The 19,406-nt window shown below is 36.0% G+C and overlaps 3 protein-coding genes across 3 annotated transcripts; 2 read left to right on the top strand and 1 right to left on the bottom strand.

The window, feature by feature from the left end:
* Positions 1–4,893: 4,893 nt before the first annotated feature.
* LOC123881688 (wiskott-Aldrich syndrome protein family member 2) lies at positions 4,894–10,513 on the top strand. Its single transcript, XM_045930410.1, has 2 exons — positions 4,894–5,481; positions 9,681–10,513. The coding sequence occupies exons 1-2, from the start codon at positions 5,037–5,039 to the stop codon at positions 10,193–10,195; spliced, it is 960 nt and encodes a 319-aa protein (XP_045786366.1). The 5' UTR covers positions 4,894–5,036; the 3' UTR covers positions 10,196–10,513.
* A 1,501-nt stretch (positions 10,514–12,014) lies between these two features.
* Positions 12,015–13,891, bottom strand: LOC123924523 (60S ribosomal protein L6-like). Its single transcript, XM_045977452.1, has 4 exons — positions 13,551–13,891; positions 13,331–13,437; positions 12,435–12,616; positions 12,015–12,333 (listed from the first exon to the last, which is right to left on the bottom strand). Exons 1-4 carry the CDS (start codon positions 13,805–13,807, stop codon positions 12,178–12,180), a joined length of 702 nt encoding a protein of 233 aa, XP_045833408.1. The 5' UTR covers positions 13,808–13,891; the 3' UTR covers positions 12,015–12,177.
* Positions 13,892–16,873: 2,982 nt separating this feature from the next.
* On the top strand, positions 16,874–18,111 carry LOC123922415. Its single transcript, XM_045975134.1, has 3 exons — positions 16,874–16,963; positions 17,080–17,648; positions 17,694–18,111. Exons 1-3 carry the CDS (start codon positions 16,874–16,876, stop codon positions 18,109–18,111), a joined length of 1,077 nt encoding a protein of 358 aa, XP_045831090.1.
* The last annotated feature ends 1,295 nt before the right edge of the window (positions 18,112–19,406 follow it).

The raw sequence follows: 19,406 nt of genomic DNA, 5'->3' as shown, positions 1-19,406 counted from the left end.
CCCAGATTTGGGTGGAAACTGATCGTATTAAGTTGAAGAAGATGAAAAGGAATAAAGAGAATTGCCTACACCTGTTGTTTAAGGGTATGTTTGGTTCGGGGTTTTTGGAGGGGAGGGGAGGGGAGGTGATGAAATATTTTAAATGTTTTGTATTTGGTTCAAATTTTATGAGGGGAGAGGAGGGGAGGTGAGCAAAATCCCTCCAATGACCAATTTTTGCTTCCCCCCAAATTGGGGGGATTTGGAGGGGAGGGGAGGTGAGGAGAGATGAATTATTATAATTTTAATTACATTGACATAATTATCCTCATATTTATTTGAAAATACCAAAACTTTCCTTTTAAAATTTATATTAAATCATACTAAGTTATTTGTTTGTTGCCATTTTTTTTACGTTGCTAACATCCTGTGTTTATTTTTTACCTGTACTATTTTTTTTTTGTTTTAATGTACTTTTTTTTTACAAGATACTTGTTTTTATTTTTTACCTATCCTACAACATTTTTGGATGAATACTTTTTTTGTTATATATAATAAAATGAACACTTTTTAATTCATTGCACTGTACATGTATATATATATATATATATATATATATATATATACATGTATATATATATATATATATATATATATATATATATATATATATATATATATATATATATAAACTATCAACAAGTTTTTTTAGGAAAATTAACTATCAATAAATTGTTTTATACATATTTTCATATTCTACACATTATATTTTAGAAGTGCTCTAATATTTTTGAACATAAAAAATTTTGTTAGAATTTTGCATTTGATTATTTCTGGAGTTTTCGGTTATTGAATTTTCATATTTAATTGTTTATGTAGTGAATACTGAATAATTTTAAAATGTTGAGATTTTGTAAAGATGACAAGGATAAAAAAGTAAATTAATTTTAGAATCTCTCCCCTCCCCTTGTGAACCAAACACATATTTAGTAAAAATCTGTCACCTCCCCTCCCCTCCCCCTCTTTTGAACCAAACATAAATATTATCCTCCCCTCCCCTCACTTCCCCTCCCCTCCATTAAAATTCCTCCCCTTCCCTCCCCTCCCCTCCTTCTATTTCGAACCAAACAGACCCTAAAACTTACTTTTAATTTCAACCTTTTGATTTTGATCTAAAGGCTATTAATCATTCTCATCATTCTCATATATCTTTGTCATTCTCATAATATACATCATATATATATATATATATATATATATATATATATATATATATATATATATATATATATATATATATATATATATATATATATATATATATATATATATATATATATATAAACATATTAAAAAGTATAGAAACTTAGTAAAGAGTATCAAAAGTACTTAAAAAGAAATTAAACTATAATTTGTATATTTTTATCTTGATAAATGATTTTTTTAGCCCAATATTCATGTATATATTCAAGTGATGGGTACTTTTGGGGTCGAATTTTATTTTTTTATACATTTCCTCTTAAAATTTAAAAATTGCACTGAAATATAGTGTTTTCATATTTACTATTGTCTGTGATGGATTGAATAAATATATCGAAAGACATGAAATATATATGTGGTTTATAATTATATTAACAATTTAAGTCATTAAATTAAATTTATGTCAAAATATAATTTGCATATATTAAGCTCACAACTACAAGTAGGTATGACAATAGGCGAAGATGTGTTTTGCCCTCTCTAAACTCAAATCCATATTGTTACTTTATTACTTCTTTATTTTTGACTCAATTTACTCTATTGCATGGAGAATATCAATGCACTTTTAATTCATTATTGGCTATTGAATTTTGTTCTGATTTTTTTATAAAAAAAAAATGTATTTTTTATTGATGTTAAAATATGTTAGTATTTGAAAGACACAATAATTATTGTTTATTTGGTGTTAATTTCTTCACCATTGACAATTTGATCATTATGTTGCATTTGTGTAGTTTAAAGGTAAATTTTAACGTCCCGTATTTTGATTCAAGATATTACGTCTAATTTTTTCGTTTTCAAAAAAGCGTAATGTTAACATGTGTCCTAAAGACACATTTTAAGTTATTTAATATATTATAATTTTGCATTAAATGTCGGCATTCTTTAGCATTTCATAACAAGTTAGATAGGAAGAGAAACAGTAATTAGAGAATGAGACTGGCTTGATATATAAGAAATTTCAATTATGATAAAATGTAAGAAACTTTAGATAACTAAAATTGATTCACCTATGGTTTTCAAAGATACTACCGGGAAATAATAATAATAATAATAATATCACAAAATTAAAGATTATGATATGTATCGTGTTGTAACTTTAGATAACTAAAATTGATTCGCCTATGGTTTTCAATGATATTATTGGGAAAAAATAATAATATCACAAAATTAAAGATTATGTATCGTGTTGTAGCTAAGGTAACAAATAACAATGAACGACAAATATTAGTTTAACTTACCATGAAATATAGGTAAGGAAAGAGAGACGATATAGGTAAAGTTCTAATTGGAAGGCAGTCGCGACAGATTTGCCATAGTAGAATTGGCTCTTTTTTGAGGTGCACGTACCCAACCCTTATGATGAGGAGATAGTCCAATATATAAGTGATGCAATCCCAAGCTTAGGAGGTCCTATGATAAGGGCACGTGTAAAAAGAGTCAATGATTCCTTAATTCATTTCGTGATCAAAATAATAGAAGGTTTGACCCAAATTGAAGAAGGTGTGGCCAAAGTTGAAGAAAAAGAACCAAAGTTTATGATTATCATCCAAACATGTGACACCGACACAATAAAGAATAAGAAAAGTGGAAAATAAAGGGTTCCACTAAGCATATGAAAGCGGTGCACCAAGCAATCAAAGAGCACCGCTATCTCTTCTTTATTTTGCATTTTCCTGGTAATAATTCGGCCCCACTATCATGATGATTAGTGGCTAAAATCCCTTTGCTTTCTTAGGAGTTACTTTTTGCTTATTCCATCATCATAAGTCATTCATATATAAAGGAGACATATAACTCTTGTCAAATGAAGGAATTTGTTAAGTTTTACACTTTGTGTAATTGAGAGTATTTGCTCTTAGGTTCTGAATTGGACCAAAACTGATATTATATCAAGAAATCTTTTTCTTGTGATGATCGTCATCCATATCCTTATCATTCGCTCTTGGATTAGATAGAGTGTGGTGCCCCTTCTACTTTATTCCATTTCTTCTATTTTCTTTAGTTTGTTTCAATTTCGTTCCTAAATGTGTTTGTGTCAAATTCTATCATTCTTTCATTTATGAATCAAACACCCATCTTCAAAACAGTTTTGTTTCCTATTGAATCACAAGAATTCACAAGTCCAAAGTTCAAAAAGCTAATTCATGAATTTTTGAAGGTACTACATAATTTTCAGCAATTGGTGCATAACACTTTACCTTCCCTTCTCATCCACGGATCGCTCATCACCCTTATTTTACTTCAATCTTCAATTCGCCATCTACCTCCAAAGTTAAGAACACAACAAGATTTCCATAAACTCCGCCATACATAGCTTGAATTATTCCCAATATGCTTTAAAGAAAGATGAATGGGGAAAAGTACCTATGCTTTAAAAAAAATCCAGCTAAATGGATTCGTCATTATGTGTCAACCTTGATTCGTCATTTTGTGATGTTAAGAGGTGTTAGTATTTGAAAACTCGTGTGTCCAAAACACAAAAGCTTGTTTCTTTTTCACTTCTCTCCGACAACTTAGTGTCGGCCGGCGTCTCTCTGATGACGAGAATCATTGAATCATTTTAAACATTGCTGAAAAGGCAACTACCAAAAAGTGGAAGAGAAAAAATGTGAGATATTTTTCAGGCTTTGTTAATAGCGTGTAACTGAGATATTTGACACAAAAAAATAACACAATTATTGGTATAAATGAGTCAACTAAAAACATATTAGTAATAGAATTAAGAGAGTGCGGTGGTAGTTTTTTGTTTTTTTTTTTACAAGAGTGTTGTGCTAGTTTTAAGCAGGAAATCCTATTTTTGTTTATGCATGATTTGAATTAGATAAATCATAAATCATTTGAGTTGTTTGAGAATTCTACTTCAAGAAAACACATTAGCTAATGTAACAATGTTGACGCAGTTACAATGTGAACCTCCGATCTTAATGAACAATTGAGATCTTTTTAGTATATATATATAATATAAACCATGCAATATAAAACTAGTCCCACACCTGTGGGTGTTATGCCGTATTTTATATTATAATGTTGAAAAATCATTCGTATAAATTGAAACTATAAGTATTATGAAAATTATAATAATAACATCAACAACAACAAAATAATAATAATAATAATAATAATAAAAGTGATGTAAATATAAGATAGATATTAAAGATGTGTTTATACATTTCGAAAATATTACAATGGATCCTATTGCATCTACCAAAATAAGTTGGTAATCCATAAATTGTCATGTCACTGTGAAAACGGTTTGTAGTCATACTCATACACTGTGCATTTGATTCTTAATTGGACACTATAATTCAATATATAGTATAAAAGATTAATTAGTGCGTATAATTTAGTAAAAACTATTATTATTAGTTGAGTGAGTGTATAATGAAAAGTCATAGGAATATAAATGTAGGCATATGAAAAAGTGTATAGAGATGACAATGATGTAAGTAGAAGTGATGTGGCATTATTAAGTGGTTTAATTGGATATAAGTGGCTGACGTGAATTAGGATTAGATTAGTGGTTGCACAACTATCTATGAATTATATATATATAGATAAGTAACTGAGATTAATTACTGCGTGTAAAAATGTGTGCTTTTTTAATTGTACCAGTGATCCACACTTAAGAGAGAAACATTAGCAAAAGTCAAAGGGTACCCCTTAATGTTGACAAAAGTCAAAAGGCACCCCTATAGAGAATATATCTTTTTCTCACTTAAAGCGTAAAGCATCACTTTTTCTTTTTTCTCAACACAAACATAACCTCTTTATACTTTTAAAATTTCTATGAAACTATGGTGAAAATCTGGGTTGAGATATGCTTAATATCAGCTCGTGGAGTAAGAGCTTCACATTCACTATGGAAACGTCAATGGTATGCTATTGGTTGGATTGATCCAAACAACAAATACATAACCAAAGTTGATGCTTCTACCAACACAAACCCTCTTTGGAGAACAAAGTTTTCTATTCAAGTTGATAACTCAGAACCAAATTTTCAAGATCTTGCATTGAATGTTGAGGTTTATAGCAGAGACCCTTTTTTCTTCACTGAGAAACTTCATGGTTCTGCTACTGTTATTCTCAAAGAGTTTCTTGCAAAACAGTTACAGAATGGTGAAGGGAATGAAGAAGTTGGAAGCTACCAATTAAGGAAGAAGAAATCTAACAAACCACGTGGATTTGTTGATGTTTCAATTCGTGTTTCTGAAGACAAAGAAGAACCAAATTCACACTCAGGTATAGTAAATGGTTTATTCATAAGCTTCAAATAAATAATAAAAATGGTTCCTTTTTTTTTGTTTTATGTGAGTTAGATTTTAATTCGATTTTTGATTTTGTCAAGTAGCCTAGTGGTCAAACTTACACATTTAAATGTCGAGAAATATGGAATCCGGGGTTCGAACCCCGGCCACTTCAATAATGTCCCTGGTAGCTACCATTTGAGCTACACTTATGGGACAATTTTAATTCGATTTACTCTAATGGGTTTATTCCTTTAGCGGTAGTAATGATCAAAACTTTTTTTTTGGTAAGCAAATTATTTTTATTAAAGGCGAGTACTCAAACAAGAAACAGACCAAAATACACTTAATTGAATACAAGCTAGAGGGTATCCTGTTAAATGCAGAAAGAGAATAAGTGGTTGTGTGTTTCTATATGATTGAAAGAGAAAACACAACTCTGTTCATGATGACTTCTTAGAATTCCTCTATTCCAAAGGTTTATCCTTGTAGGCAATCTATCTTGAAGAAGACACCATCCAAAGACCTTGATTTTGCTCTGGACTGTGCTCTGCCATAATCTGCTGCAAGCTGCACTGAAATTACCGTCAAACTCCGGAACAGACTTAGATTGCAAAGCTCAAAATAGCCACTGTTGACTGTGTACTCTAGGGACTGTCGGGGGTCCAACAGATACTGTCGTGCGAAGCATTCAGTAAGGTAATAGTGCTGATACAAGATTCAAGATCAGCAGCCTGAACTGCTTCTCAGGCCGTCAACGTCCTGGTCCAATGCAGGTTCCAGCTCCACGAGTTGTTAGTCCATTCCCCCATGTCACTGATCTTACCTTCCTTGTCTTGAGACAAGGAGAACAGATTGAAGTATCTCGGTTTTAGCATTGAATCGATCCAAATGTCCTTGCAAAACAAAAGTAATTTACCATTGCCAATCCTCCATTTTGACAGTCCACTGAACCAGTTTGTTTCGCCTTCGCTGACAAACCCGCTAAGCAGAATGTCTTTCCACCACAAAGAGTCCGAGGCATTGATTTCAAGATCCTCCGAGCTCAGTAACTTTTTTGATAGATCGCCATGCCTGAAATAAATAAGATTTGACCAGACGTTCTCATGATCATTGATAATTCGCCAACACCATTTATTTAAAAGCGTAAGATTGAACAGTTGCAAATTTTTCATTCCGAGACCTCCTTCTTCTTTTGGTAAGCAAACCGAGTCCCATTTAACCCAACAAACTTTATTAGACTCTGAGTCACCTCCTCAAAGAAATCATCTCTGAATTTGAACCTTCTTTGGCGCTTTGAAGAAAGAGAAGACAAACACCGGTAAACTACTTAGCACCGAGTTAATGAGCACCACCCTACCTCCTATGGATAAGTTTCGACCTTTCCATGTTGCGGGTTTCTTCTTGAATTCATTAATCACCGGCTTCCAAGTCTCTGAACGCCAAGGGTTAGCACCAACCGGAAGCCCCAAAAAGTGAAAAGGGGCTCTGTCGACATTACAGTACAAAAAGTTGGAGGCTGCCTCAAGAAACTTTTCTTCTAAGTTCCACCCATATAGTTTACTTTCGAAAAGGTTCACTTTCAATCCTAACACCAACTCAATACTCCTCAGAATGGTTTTAAAGCTCCACAAGTTTTCCCACGTGCCTTCACCTATTAGGATAGTATCATCAGCATATTGGAGAATGTTGAATTCAATTCCGTCATTAATTTTGTAGCTTTTGAAAAGACCCAAATTCACTGCCTTTTGAACTAGCCCCGTGAGCCTTCTGCCCCAATAAGAAATAGAAATGGAGCTAAAGAGTCTCCTTGCCGAAGTCCCTTGCCCACTTTGAAGTCTTTTGTTGGGCTTCTGTTCACTAAAACAGACATTGAACTATTGAAGATCAAGCTCTCATCCAATTGATCCAAATTTCAGAGAAACCCATCTTTCGAAACACAAACTCAAAATGAGACCAGCTGACTGAATCATATGGTTTCTCAATGTCGACTTTTAGCATTAAGCATTTGTCCTTCCTCTTTCTTGCCCAGTCTATCAATTCATTGACCACTAGGACCCCATCCACCAATGGCCTTCCCGGAAGAAAAGCTGTTTGATTGCTGGAAATAATTCTATCTAATACGGCTTTCAGCCTATTTGCCAGAGTTTTGGCGAGAACCTTGTGCATGCAGCCGATTAGACTAATTGGACTGTATTCTGACAGACATTGTGGATGATCAACCTTCGGTATAAGAGCTAGAAACGAAGCGGTGACAGCCTTCGGAAGATAGTATGTCGAATAAAACTCGTCCATGAAAGCCATGAAATCTTCTTTAATGATGTTCCAGCAAGTCTTGAAGAAAGTAAAGTTGAACCTGCCGGTCCTGGACTTTTGTCTCCCTCACAACTCCAAATGACTCCCTTGACTTCCGCTTCAGAGAAAGGTCTAATAAGGGACTCATTCTCATATCAGTCAATTCCTTGAAGTTGATTCCGCTTAACTTTGGTCTGACCTGTACTTACTCCGAGAAAAGAGTGGAGAAACCACGATATACCTGGCCTTTGATGTCCTCCACAATTTCCAAATTGTAACCATTTTTTGTGAATGGAGACAATTTGGTTTTTTCTTCTTCGACCCTGCATGAAAAAACTTTGTGTTAGCATCACCCCTCCCTAATCAACTACTCCCTTGATTTTTGATTCCAAGATACTCTCCTTTCTTCTTAATGCCTTCCAGAAGCTTTCGTCGACTTCCAATCTTCGGCTCTCCAATCCACCCACTTCACCATCACAAGCTTTCACATCAAGCTCATTCAACTCCTCGACAAAGCTTTCTAGATTCAGATCCACTACACCAAATACCTCTTTGTTCCACGTCTTTAATTTCTCTTTTAAAAGCTTCAGCATTTCCTTGAAGACACAAGCTTTCATTCCACGAACATTAAAAGACTTCCAGCACTCCTCCACAAAAGATAAAAAGTCCTTATGTTCTGTCCAGAAACTTATGAACCTAAAAGGCTTAGGCCCACAGTTTGATGTCGAACATTTGAGCCAAATTGGATAGTGATCATTTCTGCAGTCCTCCAGATGTTTGATAACCCTTTTCGTTCTGATTTAGATGTTACACAGTTAAAGTGTCCACCAACGCACCATTCTCCTTTCTCGCTACTAATTTTCAATGCTAACAATTCCTCCCACAACTTCCTCTTCCCAGATAGTGAACAGGGACAATACACATTAACTATATAAAAGACAGTCCCTTCCATCTCTATGCAAAGGCCAGTGTAGCCTTCTCCTTCAAAGCTTTTTCTGACAACAAATTTTCCATCACACCATGTAATTAACAACCCTCCCGACATCCCTTGAACTGGTTTTAGTTTTTTTTTTTTTGAAAACTTGGTATCCGGTCTTAGGACCGACTAATCCAAGGGGACCAATCCCACCGCCCACTTGCGGGGGCCCCATTTAAAGCCAGAGTTTTTTTTGCTCTGTATGGACTTAGCCCACCGAAATTGGCACCAGTGGGAATCGAACCTGAGACCTTGAGAGGAGCATACTCCAAGGGCCCAAGCCAACACCACTCGACCAACACCACTGGTTTTAGTTTGATTGCAAGTTTTAAGTTTGTAGCTTTCAAAAGAGTGTAAATATCCAAATCTGTCCGTAAAAATGTGTGTATCAATCTAATCCTTCTCATTATCAATATTTCAAAATGGTCCCTAAAATTGCAGAATTTGAATTAAATTCATCCATCCATTATTTGTAGGCACTAGAGTGACATTAAGTTAGTAATATTGAATGTGAATTTGAAACTAAATGAATAATGTCATGGATGCATTTGATAATAGGTTAGCCTAACTTGTCTAGAGAGGTGTATAACTACAAATTTTACAAAAAGTTCTGATATGATGGACACAGTGACAAATTTGATTAATAGTTTACAATATAAATGATCATTTTGGAATAATGATAATGTGAAGAAATAGATCGATACAACACTACAATTTCAAGGATCGATTTGAATATTCATATCAAAGAATATTAAGGTCAGGGTTAAAAAAAACCGCAATTGCAATATAGGCTGTATCAGCCTTATTTGACCGTGATTCTTTTACAATATCAAGGATAGAAACACAACCACATCATTTACTGCGATGACTATTTTAAACATTGATCAAGATTATTTGAGGCTCTATATGTGTTTGTTTTGCAGGTAACGGGGGAGGAATAGAGCTCTTAGATTATAGTAATAAGGGTGGTATTGGACAAAGCTATCACAAACAAATGGATCCAGCTTCATTCAATGAACCACATAAACAACCACAAACTAATGTACCCTACTCACATCCAATGTCATATCCTACAAACTACTCTAACCCTTATGTAGGGGGACCAAGCTACCCTTCAGCTGCTGGACCATGTTATCAACCACTAAGAACTCCTGCTCCACCACCACCACCACCACCCCCACCTTCAAATGTTGGTTATGTTCCCTATCATTATCAAAGTAATGATGGGTTGGCACCAAGTTATTTTAATATGGCATCATCATCAGGGACAGCTCCTAGACAGAGAGGACCTCCAGGATTAGCAATGGGAGCAGGTGCCGGGGCATTAGCAGCTGGTGGTGTAATGTTTGGTGATAACTTCATATCAGGATTTGATGTACCTTCTGGTTTTGGATTTGGAGATCCTACACTTACCATTGCAACTGATCCTCTTTTCTAAACAATCTTACCATTGCTACTGCACACGGCACACTGCCTAGCTAGCTACTAGCAAACCAGATTCGGATTCGGATTCAACAGAGTAACTGATTTTGGCTGTTCGGTCACAAATCACCTATGAAGATTATTTCATCATGACTTAGTAAAAGTTTAATGTGAGTCGACCAATTTCAAAACAATATCGACTACTGTGTGTAAGTGCGTGTTAATTTAATTTGATATAATATTGAAGTGACCGGAATTGTTTTATACTTTTATGCAAGAATATTCATGGTTTTATACCAAAAAAGTGCAACAAATGTCCACCTTCATATGAGTATCATTCTTGTCTCTCGCACTAAATACGTCATAAACAGAATATTGTTCGAGTACCATTATTGCCTCTATTGAATTAGATAACTCGTCTCAATAATATTTATCAGTATACAAAATACATACATCCTCAAAATCACTTTATAATTAATTTAAATTAAAAACTTCATTATGAATTCCACAAAATATGTCTGTATTCATCATGAATCTATTCTATATCTATAACAATATGTAACCGTAAGTCAAAATTCAAATGCATTGTACACTCAGGTAAAAATTTAACCTCTAGGCAACAGTTTTCAAATTTCTGAAATTGCTATCAAATTGAAAAGAAAATCCGTGGTACCGTTCCATTTCTAAAACTGCGAAAGTGCACCAGCATAGAAAAGATAACAATTGTGAGATGAAGAGAGGGATTGGTAGAGGGTGACTTCAATTTGAAAGAGCTGATGTAATTACTATATTTTTTCAGTACGAAAAATTGATGTAATTTCTATTCTATTACAATCTTCAAATTAATTAATCGTATTTTGAATTTTGCACGGGTATACTGTACTTATGAGGTGATTGTTTATTGGCATAAGGGGATAGAGGATTTTGTGAAATTCAAGTAACTGCACATCAAGTTTAGTAATTTTCTTGGATAATAATCTACTAGTTAGAGTAACTAATTTTCTTAATCTAACACTAAAAAATAAACGGCTTCTATGATTAAAGACTAAACTTTGAAGGTCTCTATTTTATATTCTTGTTCAGTTACTAGTGAGCTATGCAAACCCTGGCTTCAAAGACTAAACATAGAAGGTCCTAATTTGTAGGGACTAAAAACATATTTTAATCTTAACTTATTGCTTATTGTGAATAATAAACATCTCAAGGACATCTTATGTGAACCAAATACAAAACCAGTAAGTAATAATATCATAACATCAACAAATTAGATTTATTGTAGTAAAATGAATAAAAAAACATGAAAACCAAAATTCATGAAGAGACAGAATTCAATTCAATTTGTTTTATGTCATTTTCTAATTCTTAGTGGTAATTGACATTTCTTATCATGAAATATAAATTTAATTCAAACAAAAGTGAATTTTAAGAACATGTTCATGTACTGAACTGATAACTAGTAAGAAAAGTGATTATAAAAAAACAAAAACAAAAAAGTGGATTTTAAAAACATTGCTATTATGCATTTCTTAAAATATAAAAACGAGATAGTATACACAATAATAATATACTTGAAGTGATTATATAAAAAAAGTAATACACTTGAATTGTTATTAGCCTTGTAATCTCAGTATGTTAGATAAAAATAGTGTAAATTTAATAAATATAATAAATATAAAAATAGTGTAAAAATAGTGTAAATTGACAAACCGAATCACTATACCCCAACCAATAATCAAGTTTTAGAACTCAAACTAACAACTTTGTTCAAAGTACTATATATCTTAGTTTCTCTTTGAGGTATGCCAGCAATGAAGTCTCAAAATTATAAAATCAAATAGTGCACGAGGATAAAATATATTAAAGAAAATACCTGACACATAAAATACAAGTTTTACAGCAGTCTAAATACCAAGAAAATGTAAATGATTACTTAAGATCCAACTTTGACAATAAACAAAAAACAAGGGCAAAAAAACAATTCTCTAACACTTGTTTCGTCTAGAAGAGTAACTCATGAGGCTTCACACCAGCCTTCAAGGAAAACCTCGCACCTAGGTAAGTCTTCAAGTCCGGAACACTCTCGATGGCTTTTAACAAACCAGCATCGACAGTCTTCTGATCATCCTTCTTTTCCTGGGGGAGAACCTTTTTATCCTAAAATGGCAACATTGTAAAGATCAGCAAAGATGTGAAACTCAAACCCAAAAAAGACCGATAAAAATCACTACAGAAACAATAAAAATGAACAAACAAACCTCCTTATCTGCCTCAAAGAACTCTCCCTCTCCCTTCTTTGTCTTTTTTGGGGACTCCTTTGAAAAGTACTTGTCATCAAACTTATCAACATTAACTGAAGAAATGTCTACTTTGGTTGATGTTCCAATAACATAAGCCTGATTCACACGCCTCAAAGGGACTCCGTTAATCTTGAATGGACCTGAAGCAGAAATGATTGTACAAATGAAGACCAGTCAGAGATGAGCAGAGACTAGAATAAATCATTAAAGAATTATTATCAATATAAATGCACATCACCTTCATACAATGCACAAAAAGCTAAAGTTTATTTAAAAAACCTAGATAAAAGTACTAGGTTTAGCATGCAACTAGAAGGCGCAGGCAAGTAAACAACTTAACTATGTTTAGCTTAGTGAAATAAACTAGGAAAAACCTATGGACACATCAAATTATCAACATAAGTATATCCTGAAAAATGTACTTCATGTCAAAATATAATCCATACATATACTTTCTAATTAATACAAAATCCTAATATATCATCAAGCAACAAATATCTTAATAATCGTCCCACGAGCTTAGCCGAGTTGACAGGGACATTGAATTTCCCACTTATCCACCTTAAGTGTGGAATTTCTAATCACTAGTCTACTTACCAAATGCAATAATATCTAAATAATCTTTCTAATTAATCTTCCTCTTTGTCTTTAACAAAATGCAATAATATCTAAGTCACCATCTCCAAACCAATTATTCATTAAAATTCAACAAATTGAAACTGAGAACAAATGAAGTATCCTAAACCAAATTATCAAGACAAGAACAGAACCAATAATCTTAATCCGCAATGCATATTATCAACACAAAAATGAAGTAATCCAAACAGTGTTAATTCCTTAAAAATAATAATTACCGGTTACTAGAAGAAGTCCAGAAGGAAGCTGCTTAAGAAACACAACTCTCTTCCCCTTAAATCTTCCAGCAAGAATAATCAACACTGTGCCTGGAGTAATGCTAACCCTGAAAACAAACAATAAAATCATTCATTCAATATAATCTCAATCAATTTTCCAACTCATAACAACATTTATCAGATCCAAATAGAAATGAACGGAGAAAACAAACAAACAAACCTTAGCTTAGTAGGTTTTGGTTTGTGCTTGTTACGGAGGGGCTTCTTAACATCATCGGCAGGGTAGAATTTGGGAGGCTTCTCGACGGGAGTTTCAGGTTTAGCGACGGGGTCATGGCGAGGGAAAGAGCCGCCATGTTTGGCCTTAATAGCCCAGAGACCTCTCTTGTGGTACATGGTAGACCTAGAGTATTTTCCGATACCTCTAATCAATTCAGGGTTACGGCTAACTCTAGCGGTCCTTTGTTTCGGTGCCATTGCCGCCGCTGTTTTTGGTTGTGTTGTGTTGTGTTTGCTTCCAAAACCCTAATTTACTAACAGTGATAGCTTTCTTTCATTTCGATGTATTTATTTATATCTTCCGTTTTTTTCTCTCTCGTTTTGGATCTCTAAACAGGCTTGTTTCTAGCCCAGCCCAATTCTATTTCATTTTCTTCACTCTTCTTTTCTTTTGTAACATTGTTTTTTATTAATTAATTAATATATTTTTTTGGTTAAATTTTTTTTGACGGAAAGAAGCTTAATGTATTTCATTTATAATAATAATAATAATAGAATCAATACAAAAACGAGCTATTTGAGCTTAATTCATGGACTGCTTGACTTGTCTCCTAATATAAATTAATTAATTGACCTTTCTCGTTATTAAACACAACAACTAACAAACTTTTACATTTAACTATAACTAGACCCTTACTCGTGCGATGCACGGGTGTTATGTGTTATTTTATATTATAATGTTGAAAATTATTTGTATAAATTAAAATAATAAGTATTATAATTATCGAAATTATAATAATAATAATAATATAGATATAAAAAATGTGTTTATACATTTCGAAAAACTTCTCTATACACCACATTTGAAGTTACATTAGTATCTTTATCATCATTGGTTAACAATATTTTTAACTCATTCTTTGATGTAACTCTCGAAATGACAACATATATCATGAGAAACCCCTTTCTTACAGTAGCATGAATCTTATCGCACTGGATAATCAAAGTAAAAAAAGGAAAAAAGTCAATAATAAAAAATAAAAATAAAAACATCAATATAGATTTTGTGAAAACGTGAGAAGTAATATCAAGATCATCACATTTTCATCAACAAACAACATATTGCGTTCAACGTTGGGATGGCGGCAGCAAGAGGGCCATGGTGATCGTTTGCATCAGGAGGCGTCAGAGGATCAGAGACAAGCTTCTCTATGGAATGAAGACGATTGCGTTAGAAATAGGAAGGAGATGGTGGATTCAAAGCATGGCGGCGGCAAGCTGCTTGTCGGTAATTTGGTTTTGAAAGATGATGTTAAGGAAGATGACATCAGTAAGCTAGGTAAAGCCAACCAGGGTGATGTAAGCAAGATTGGAATTGATAAGAAGGGTGAGGTAAGCAAGTTTGGTGATGACAGCGTGTTGGGTACTGATCTTACGCGGTACGTTTCTTTTTATTTCACTAATTTTCCAGCACAACTGCCAAAGTTTTATCTTAAAAAAGGTTTTGAAGTTTGTGGAATGTTGGAAGATGTGTATGTAGCAAAGAAAAGAAATAGGTATGGTCAACCCTATGGCTTCGTCAAATTTTCTAATGTTAGAAATGTTACTAAAATGGCGAGTGCTTTAAACGCTGTCTGGTTTGGTCACTTTCGCGTTAGAGCTAGTGTGGCTAAGTTTGAACGCAATGACTCGGGGTCGGGAAGAAGATTGGATAAGAAAAATGATTTTCTTCTGAAGGATGAGAAACACAATGCTTCGAGGTAAGCCGCGGCCAAAGGTGGTGAGAACAACACCAAGGTTATGGGGCAAAAACCACAACAAGATAAAGTCGTTGATCTTAGTGCGGAGAAGGAAATAAGTGAGCCTATGGAAGGTGTGCGGGTGGGGGGTATAGATGTAAAGATAGGGGCACATAATGTAAAGAAGAAAGTCCAAAAGGCGGGTGATGCTATGTCTCCTGAAGGTGATGAGCAACCAGTTGATACTGTAAAGGAGGGAAGAATCTTAATGCGGAGCTATCGATCAAAGCCTGAAGATGCTGAGTGGGCTCAAAATGGTATAGTGGCTACAGTGTTCAACGGCGAGGCGATTTCTGTGGTGCAAAATAGAATACTAGATGCGGGTTTTAGTGACCTGGTCCTTATACCTTTGGGTGCTGATATAGTATTCGTGAGAAGCTCGGAGGGTGTAGATGCTTTGTCTATGGTTAATAATGCAAAGGAATTCTTCAAACTCGTTTTTTCGAATTGGACGCGTTGGGATAAAGATGTGTTGACCTACCGAAGGGGTGCGTGGGTACGACTGTACGGGATTCCGCTCCATGCTTGGAATGAGCACTTCTTTAAACTTTGTGTTCATGAATGTGGACGTTTTCTTCGGACGGATTATTGCTCTGCTGAGAAGGAAAGACTTGATTTTGCTCGAGTCCTGATCGCTACGCCTAATTTGGACATCATCAAAAGAGTCGAAATTGTTTTGGTGGACGGTATTCAGGTAAAGGTTACGATTGCGGAGGAGTGGGGGTATGCTATGGGAGAAGATCATTGTCTTTTCGAGGAGGAGACTGAGTCGGATGCGGCTCAGTCTGATTGTGGGGAGGCTGATGTTGATCCGGAGGTTCGACGCAATGTTGACATATTGGTTAATAATATTACGAATGGGATAGAGGATGAGAACTGCGATGATTTTTCTGGAATGAGGAATGTTGAGTCCTTAGTTAAGCCTATGTTTATTTCGCCTTGCAAGGGGAAAACTATGGAGGAGGTGGAGCGGAGACCCGACACCTATATTAGCGCTGAGACTTCTTCCAATCTAAGACCGGGTACTAATGGAGCGTCTGGGGTTCAGGATCTTAGGGGTGCTCAGGTCTGTCATTCTGCTTGGCCGCTCCGTACTAGTCGCACGAATTCGTGTCCACCAAAGGCGAGTCGTTCTGTTATATCGGGGCCGTGGAGTTTGGAATGGTTACAAGATCAGAATCACAGGGATGCTGGAGTAATTTTTTCCGCAAGTAAAAAAAGGAGGAAAGGGATCTATCACGGAAAGAGACCTGAAAGGAAAGAGCAAAATGATTGTCAAAGAAGAAAAGCAGGTGGGGTGCTACGTCATCCGCTCTATAGTCTTAAAAAAGTAGTCAGGGTGCCAAGTAAAGATCGTTGTGAGGTGCTAAAAGTTTTAAAGAGAAGTGTTCGACAGCGGAGGGGGGGGGATGGTGTTAATCGTTCTTGTACTTTAAGTCGACAAGCTTCCGCTGAAGATTCTTCTTCATCAGGCTCCGTTAACAATGATTGGAAGAATTAGGTGGCTGTTCAAGGTAATGATCAAATGGCGGTGAATGATGTTTGGGGAATAGGGAAAGCCATCGGGGTTAAGTTTAAGGGAGACAACGTGAATATGTTCAATCTTCTCTCCCGGGCAAGTAAAGGCAAGAAGGAGAATTTAGGTTAGATTTCGAGGGGGGAAGTCCGGCCTGAGAAAGGGTGTTAGTTTGTGTGTGTCTTGTTCTTGGGGGGAGAGTGTTTTTTATGAAGATCATTTCATGGAATATTCGAGGGCTGGGGTGTTTCGAGAAGAAGAAGGAAGTTCGTAAGTTGGTGAGGGATCTGAAACCCTTTATTCTTTGTGATGATTTTCTTTGTTCGAATCTTTGGGGTAGTTCTTCATTCGGCTTTTCTTATCGTCCTTCGGTTGGGGCGTCTGGAGGGCTTTTAACCTTGTGGGATTCCACTGAGGTGAAGGTTTGGTCGACAGAGAGCCGTGAGCATGTTTTGTGGTGTCACGGCCGATTTTCTAAGACAGGAGAAGAGTTTTTGGTGGCAAATGTTTATGCTCCTTGTGATGATGGGGCCAAACAAATTTTGTGGGATTCTTTGACTGTGCGGCTTCTTTCGTTGGTGGGGAAAATGGTATGTGTTTGTGGGGATTTTAACGCAGTTAAAAGTGTTGATGAAAGACGTTCATCTCGGGGAGGTCAGCGCTCTTTAGATCATGTTCCTTTTAATCGTTTTATTGAAGATAACACCTTGATTGATCTCCCCTTGATTGGACGTAAATTTACTTGGTTTAAAGGGGACGGTTTTACCATGAGTCGTTTGGACAGGTTCCTTCTTTCCGAGGAGTGAGTTCTGGCCTGGCCTAATTGTAGGCAGGTGGCTAGGGTGAGAGGGTTGTCTGACCATTGTCCGTTGATCCTATCTGCTAATGAGGAAGATTGGGGACCCCGCCCGTCGAGGATGCTTAAGTGTTGGAAGGATGTTCCTGGTTATAACTTGTTTGTGAGAGAGAAGTGGAACTCGCTTCAGGTTGATGGTTGGGGTGGGTATGTGCTCAAAGAGAAGTTTAAGTTGATTAAGACAAGCTTGAAAGAGTGGCATACGACCCATACTCAAAATCTTCCTAGTCGCATCGAGACTTTGAAAGTAAAGCTATCAGCCCTAGATGAGAAGGGGGAGGAAAATGATCTTTCCGAGGAGGAGTTAGTTGAGTTTCATGGGATTTCGTCTGATATTCATTCGTTATCAAGGCTACACGCTAGTATTAGTTGGCAACAATCGCGTTCGTAGTGGCTTAAGGACGATGATGCAAACTCGAGGTATTTCCACTCAATTCTTGCTGGTCGCAGGCGTAGGAATGTTATGACGGTTATTCAGGTGGATGGGGTTACTCTGGAAGGTGTGGCTCCTATCAAGCAGGCCGTCTTTTCGCATTTCGAGTCGCATTTCAAGGCTTCTAATGTGGAAAGGCCTAGGGTTGATGACCTTCAGTTTAAAAGGTTGAATCAGGTGGAGAGTGGTAGTTTAATCAAACCTTTTACAGAGGCAGAGGTTAGATCAGCTGTGTGGGACTGTGACAGTTACAAAAGTCCTGGCCCCGATGGGATCAATTTTGGTTTCATTAAGGATTTCTGGGTGGAGCTTAAGGGCGACATTATGCGTTTTCTTTCTGAATTTCATCGGAATGGCAAGTTGACTAAGGGTATAAATTCCACTTTCATTGCTCTGATCCCTAAGGTAGATAGTCCCCAAAAGTTAAATGACTTGCGTCTTGTGATTGGGAGTTTGATTTCAGAGTCTCAGACCGCGTTTGTGAAGGATAGGCAAATCCTCGATGGTATTCTCATTGCGAATGAGGTGGTGGATAAGGCGCGAAAGTCTAAAAAGGAGCTCATGTTGTTTAAGGTCGATTTTGAAAAAGCTTATGATTCGGTTGATTGGGGCTATCTGGATGATGTTATGGGAAGAATGTCTTTTCCATCTTTGTGGAGGAAGTGGATCAGGGAGTGTGTATGTACGGCTACAGCATCTGTGTTAGTTAATGGTAGTCCGACTGATGAATTTCCTCTTGGACGAGGTCTTCGGCAAGGGGATCCGCTGTCTCCTTTCCTCTTTCTCTTAGCTGCAGAGGGCTTCAATGTGCTTATGGAGGCTATGGTAGCTCGCAATTTGTTTACGGGGTACAACATCGGGGGGGAAGGTCAGATTTCAGTGTCGCACCTGCAGTTTGCTGATGATACTCTATTGATGGGTGTCAAAAGTTGGGCCAATGTTCGGGCTTTGAGGGCTGTTCTTGTGCTTTTTGAGACTTTGTCGGGTCTTAAAGTTAATTTTAATAAAAGCATGTTGGTTCGGGTTAATATTCCTGATTCTTGGTTAGGCGAAGCTGCGTCTGTTCTGTGTTGTAACGTTGGAAAGATCCCTTTCCTTTATTTGGGTCTTCAGATTGGGGGTGATCCGCGACGTTTGAGTTTTTGGGAACCGGTGTTGATTCGTATAAAGAATAGATTGTCTGGCTGGAAGAGTCGATTCTTGTCTTTTGGTGGTCGTCTGGTTCTGTTAAAGTCTGTCTTGACATCTCTACC

Source organism: Trifolium pratense, linkage group LG4, assembly GCF_020283565.1.
Source record: "Trifolium pratense cultivar HEN17-A07 linkage group LG4, ARS_RC_1.1, whole genome shotgun sequence".
NCBI classification, from domain to species: Eukaryota; Viridiplantae; Streptophyta; class Magnoliopsida; order Fabales; family Fabaceae; genus Trifolium; species Trifolium pratense.
This window is presented reverse-complemented; position numbering and strand designations above follow the sequence as displayed.

What these genes read in the sequence shown, in the direction of transcription:
- LOC123881688 (XM_045930410.1), top strand. Translation starts at nt 5,037, where the DNA reads ATGGTGAAAATCTGGGTTGAGATATGCTTAATATCAGCTCGTGGAGTA. An exon ending in AGAACCAAATTCACACTCAG is followed by an intron (nt 5,482 to 9,680) that starts GTATAGTAAATG and finishes TTTGTTTTGCAG; the next exon opens with GTAACGGGGGAGGAATAGAG.
- LOC123924523 (XM_045977452.1), bottom strand. Translation starts at nt 13,807, where the DNA reads ATGGCACCGAAACAAAGGACCGCTAGAGTTAGCCGTAACCCTGAATTG. An exon ending in TGGACTTCTTCTAGTAACCG is followed by an intron (nt 12,617 to 13,330) that starts GTAATTATTATT and finishes TTTCTGCTTCAG; the next exon opens with GTCCATTCAAGATTAACGGA. An exon ending in TCTTTGAGGCAGATAAGGAG is followed by an intron (nt 12,334 to 12,434) that starts GTTTGTTTGTTC and finishes TTGCCATTTTAG; the next exon opens with GATAAAAAGGTTCTCCCCCA.
- LOC123922415 (XM_045975134.1), top strand. Translation starts at nt 16,874, where the DNA reads ATGGCGGTGAATGATGTTTGGGGAATAGGGAAAGCCATCGGGGTTAAG. An exon ending in TGTTCAATCTTCTCTCCCGG is followed by an intron (nt 16,964 to 17,079) that starts GCAAGTAAAGGC and finishes TTTTTTATGAAG; the next exon opens with ATCATTTCATGGAATATTCG. An exon ending in ACCATGAGTCGTTTGGACAG is followed by an intron (nt 17,649 to 17,693) that starts GTTCCTTCTTTC and finishes GCCTAATTGTAG; the next exon opens with GCAGGTGGCTAGGGTGAGAG.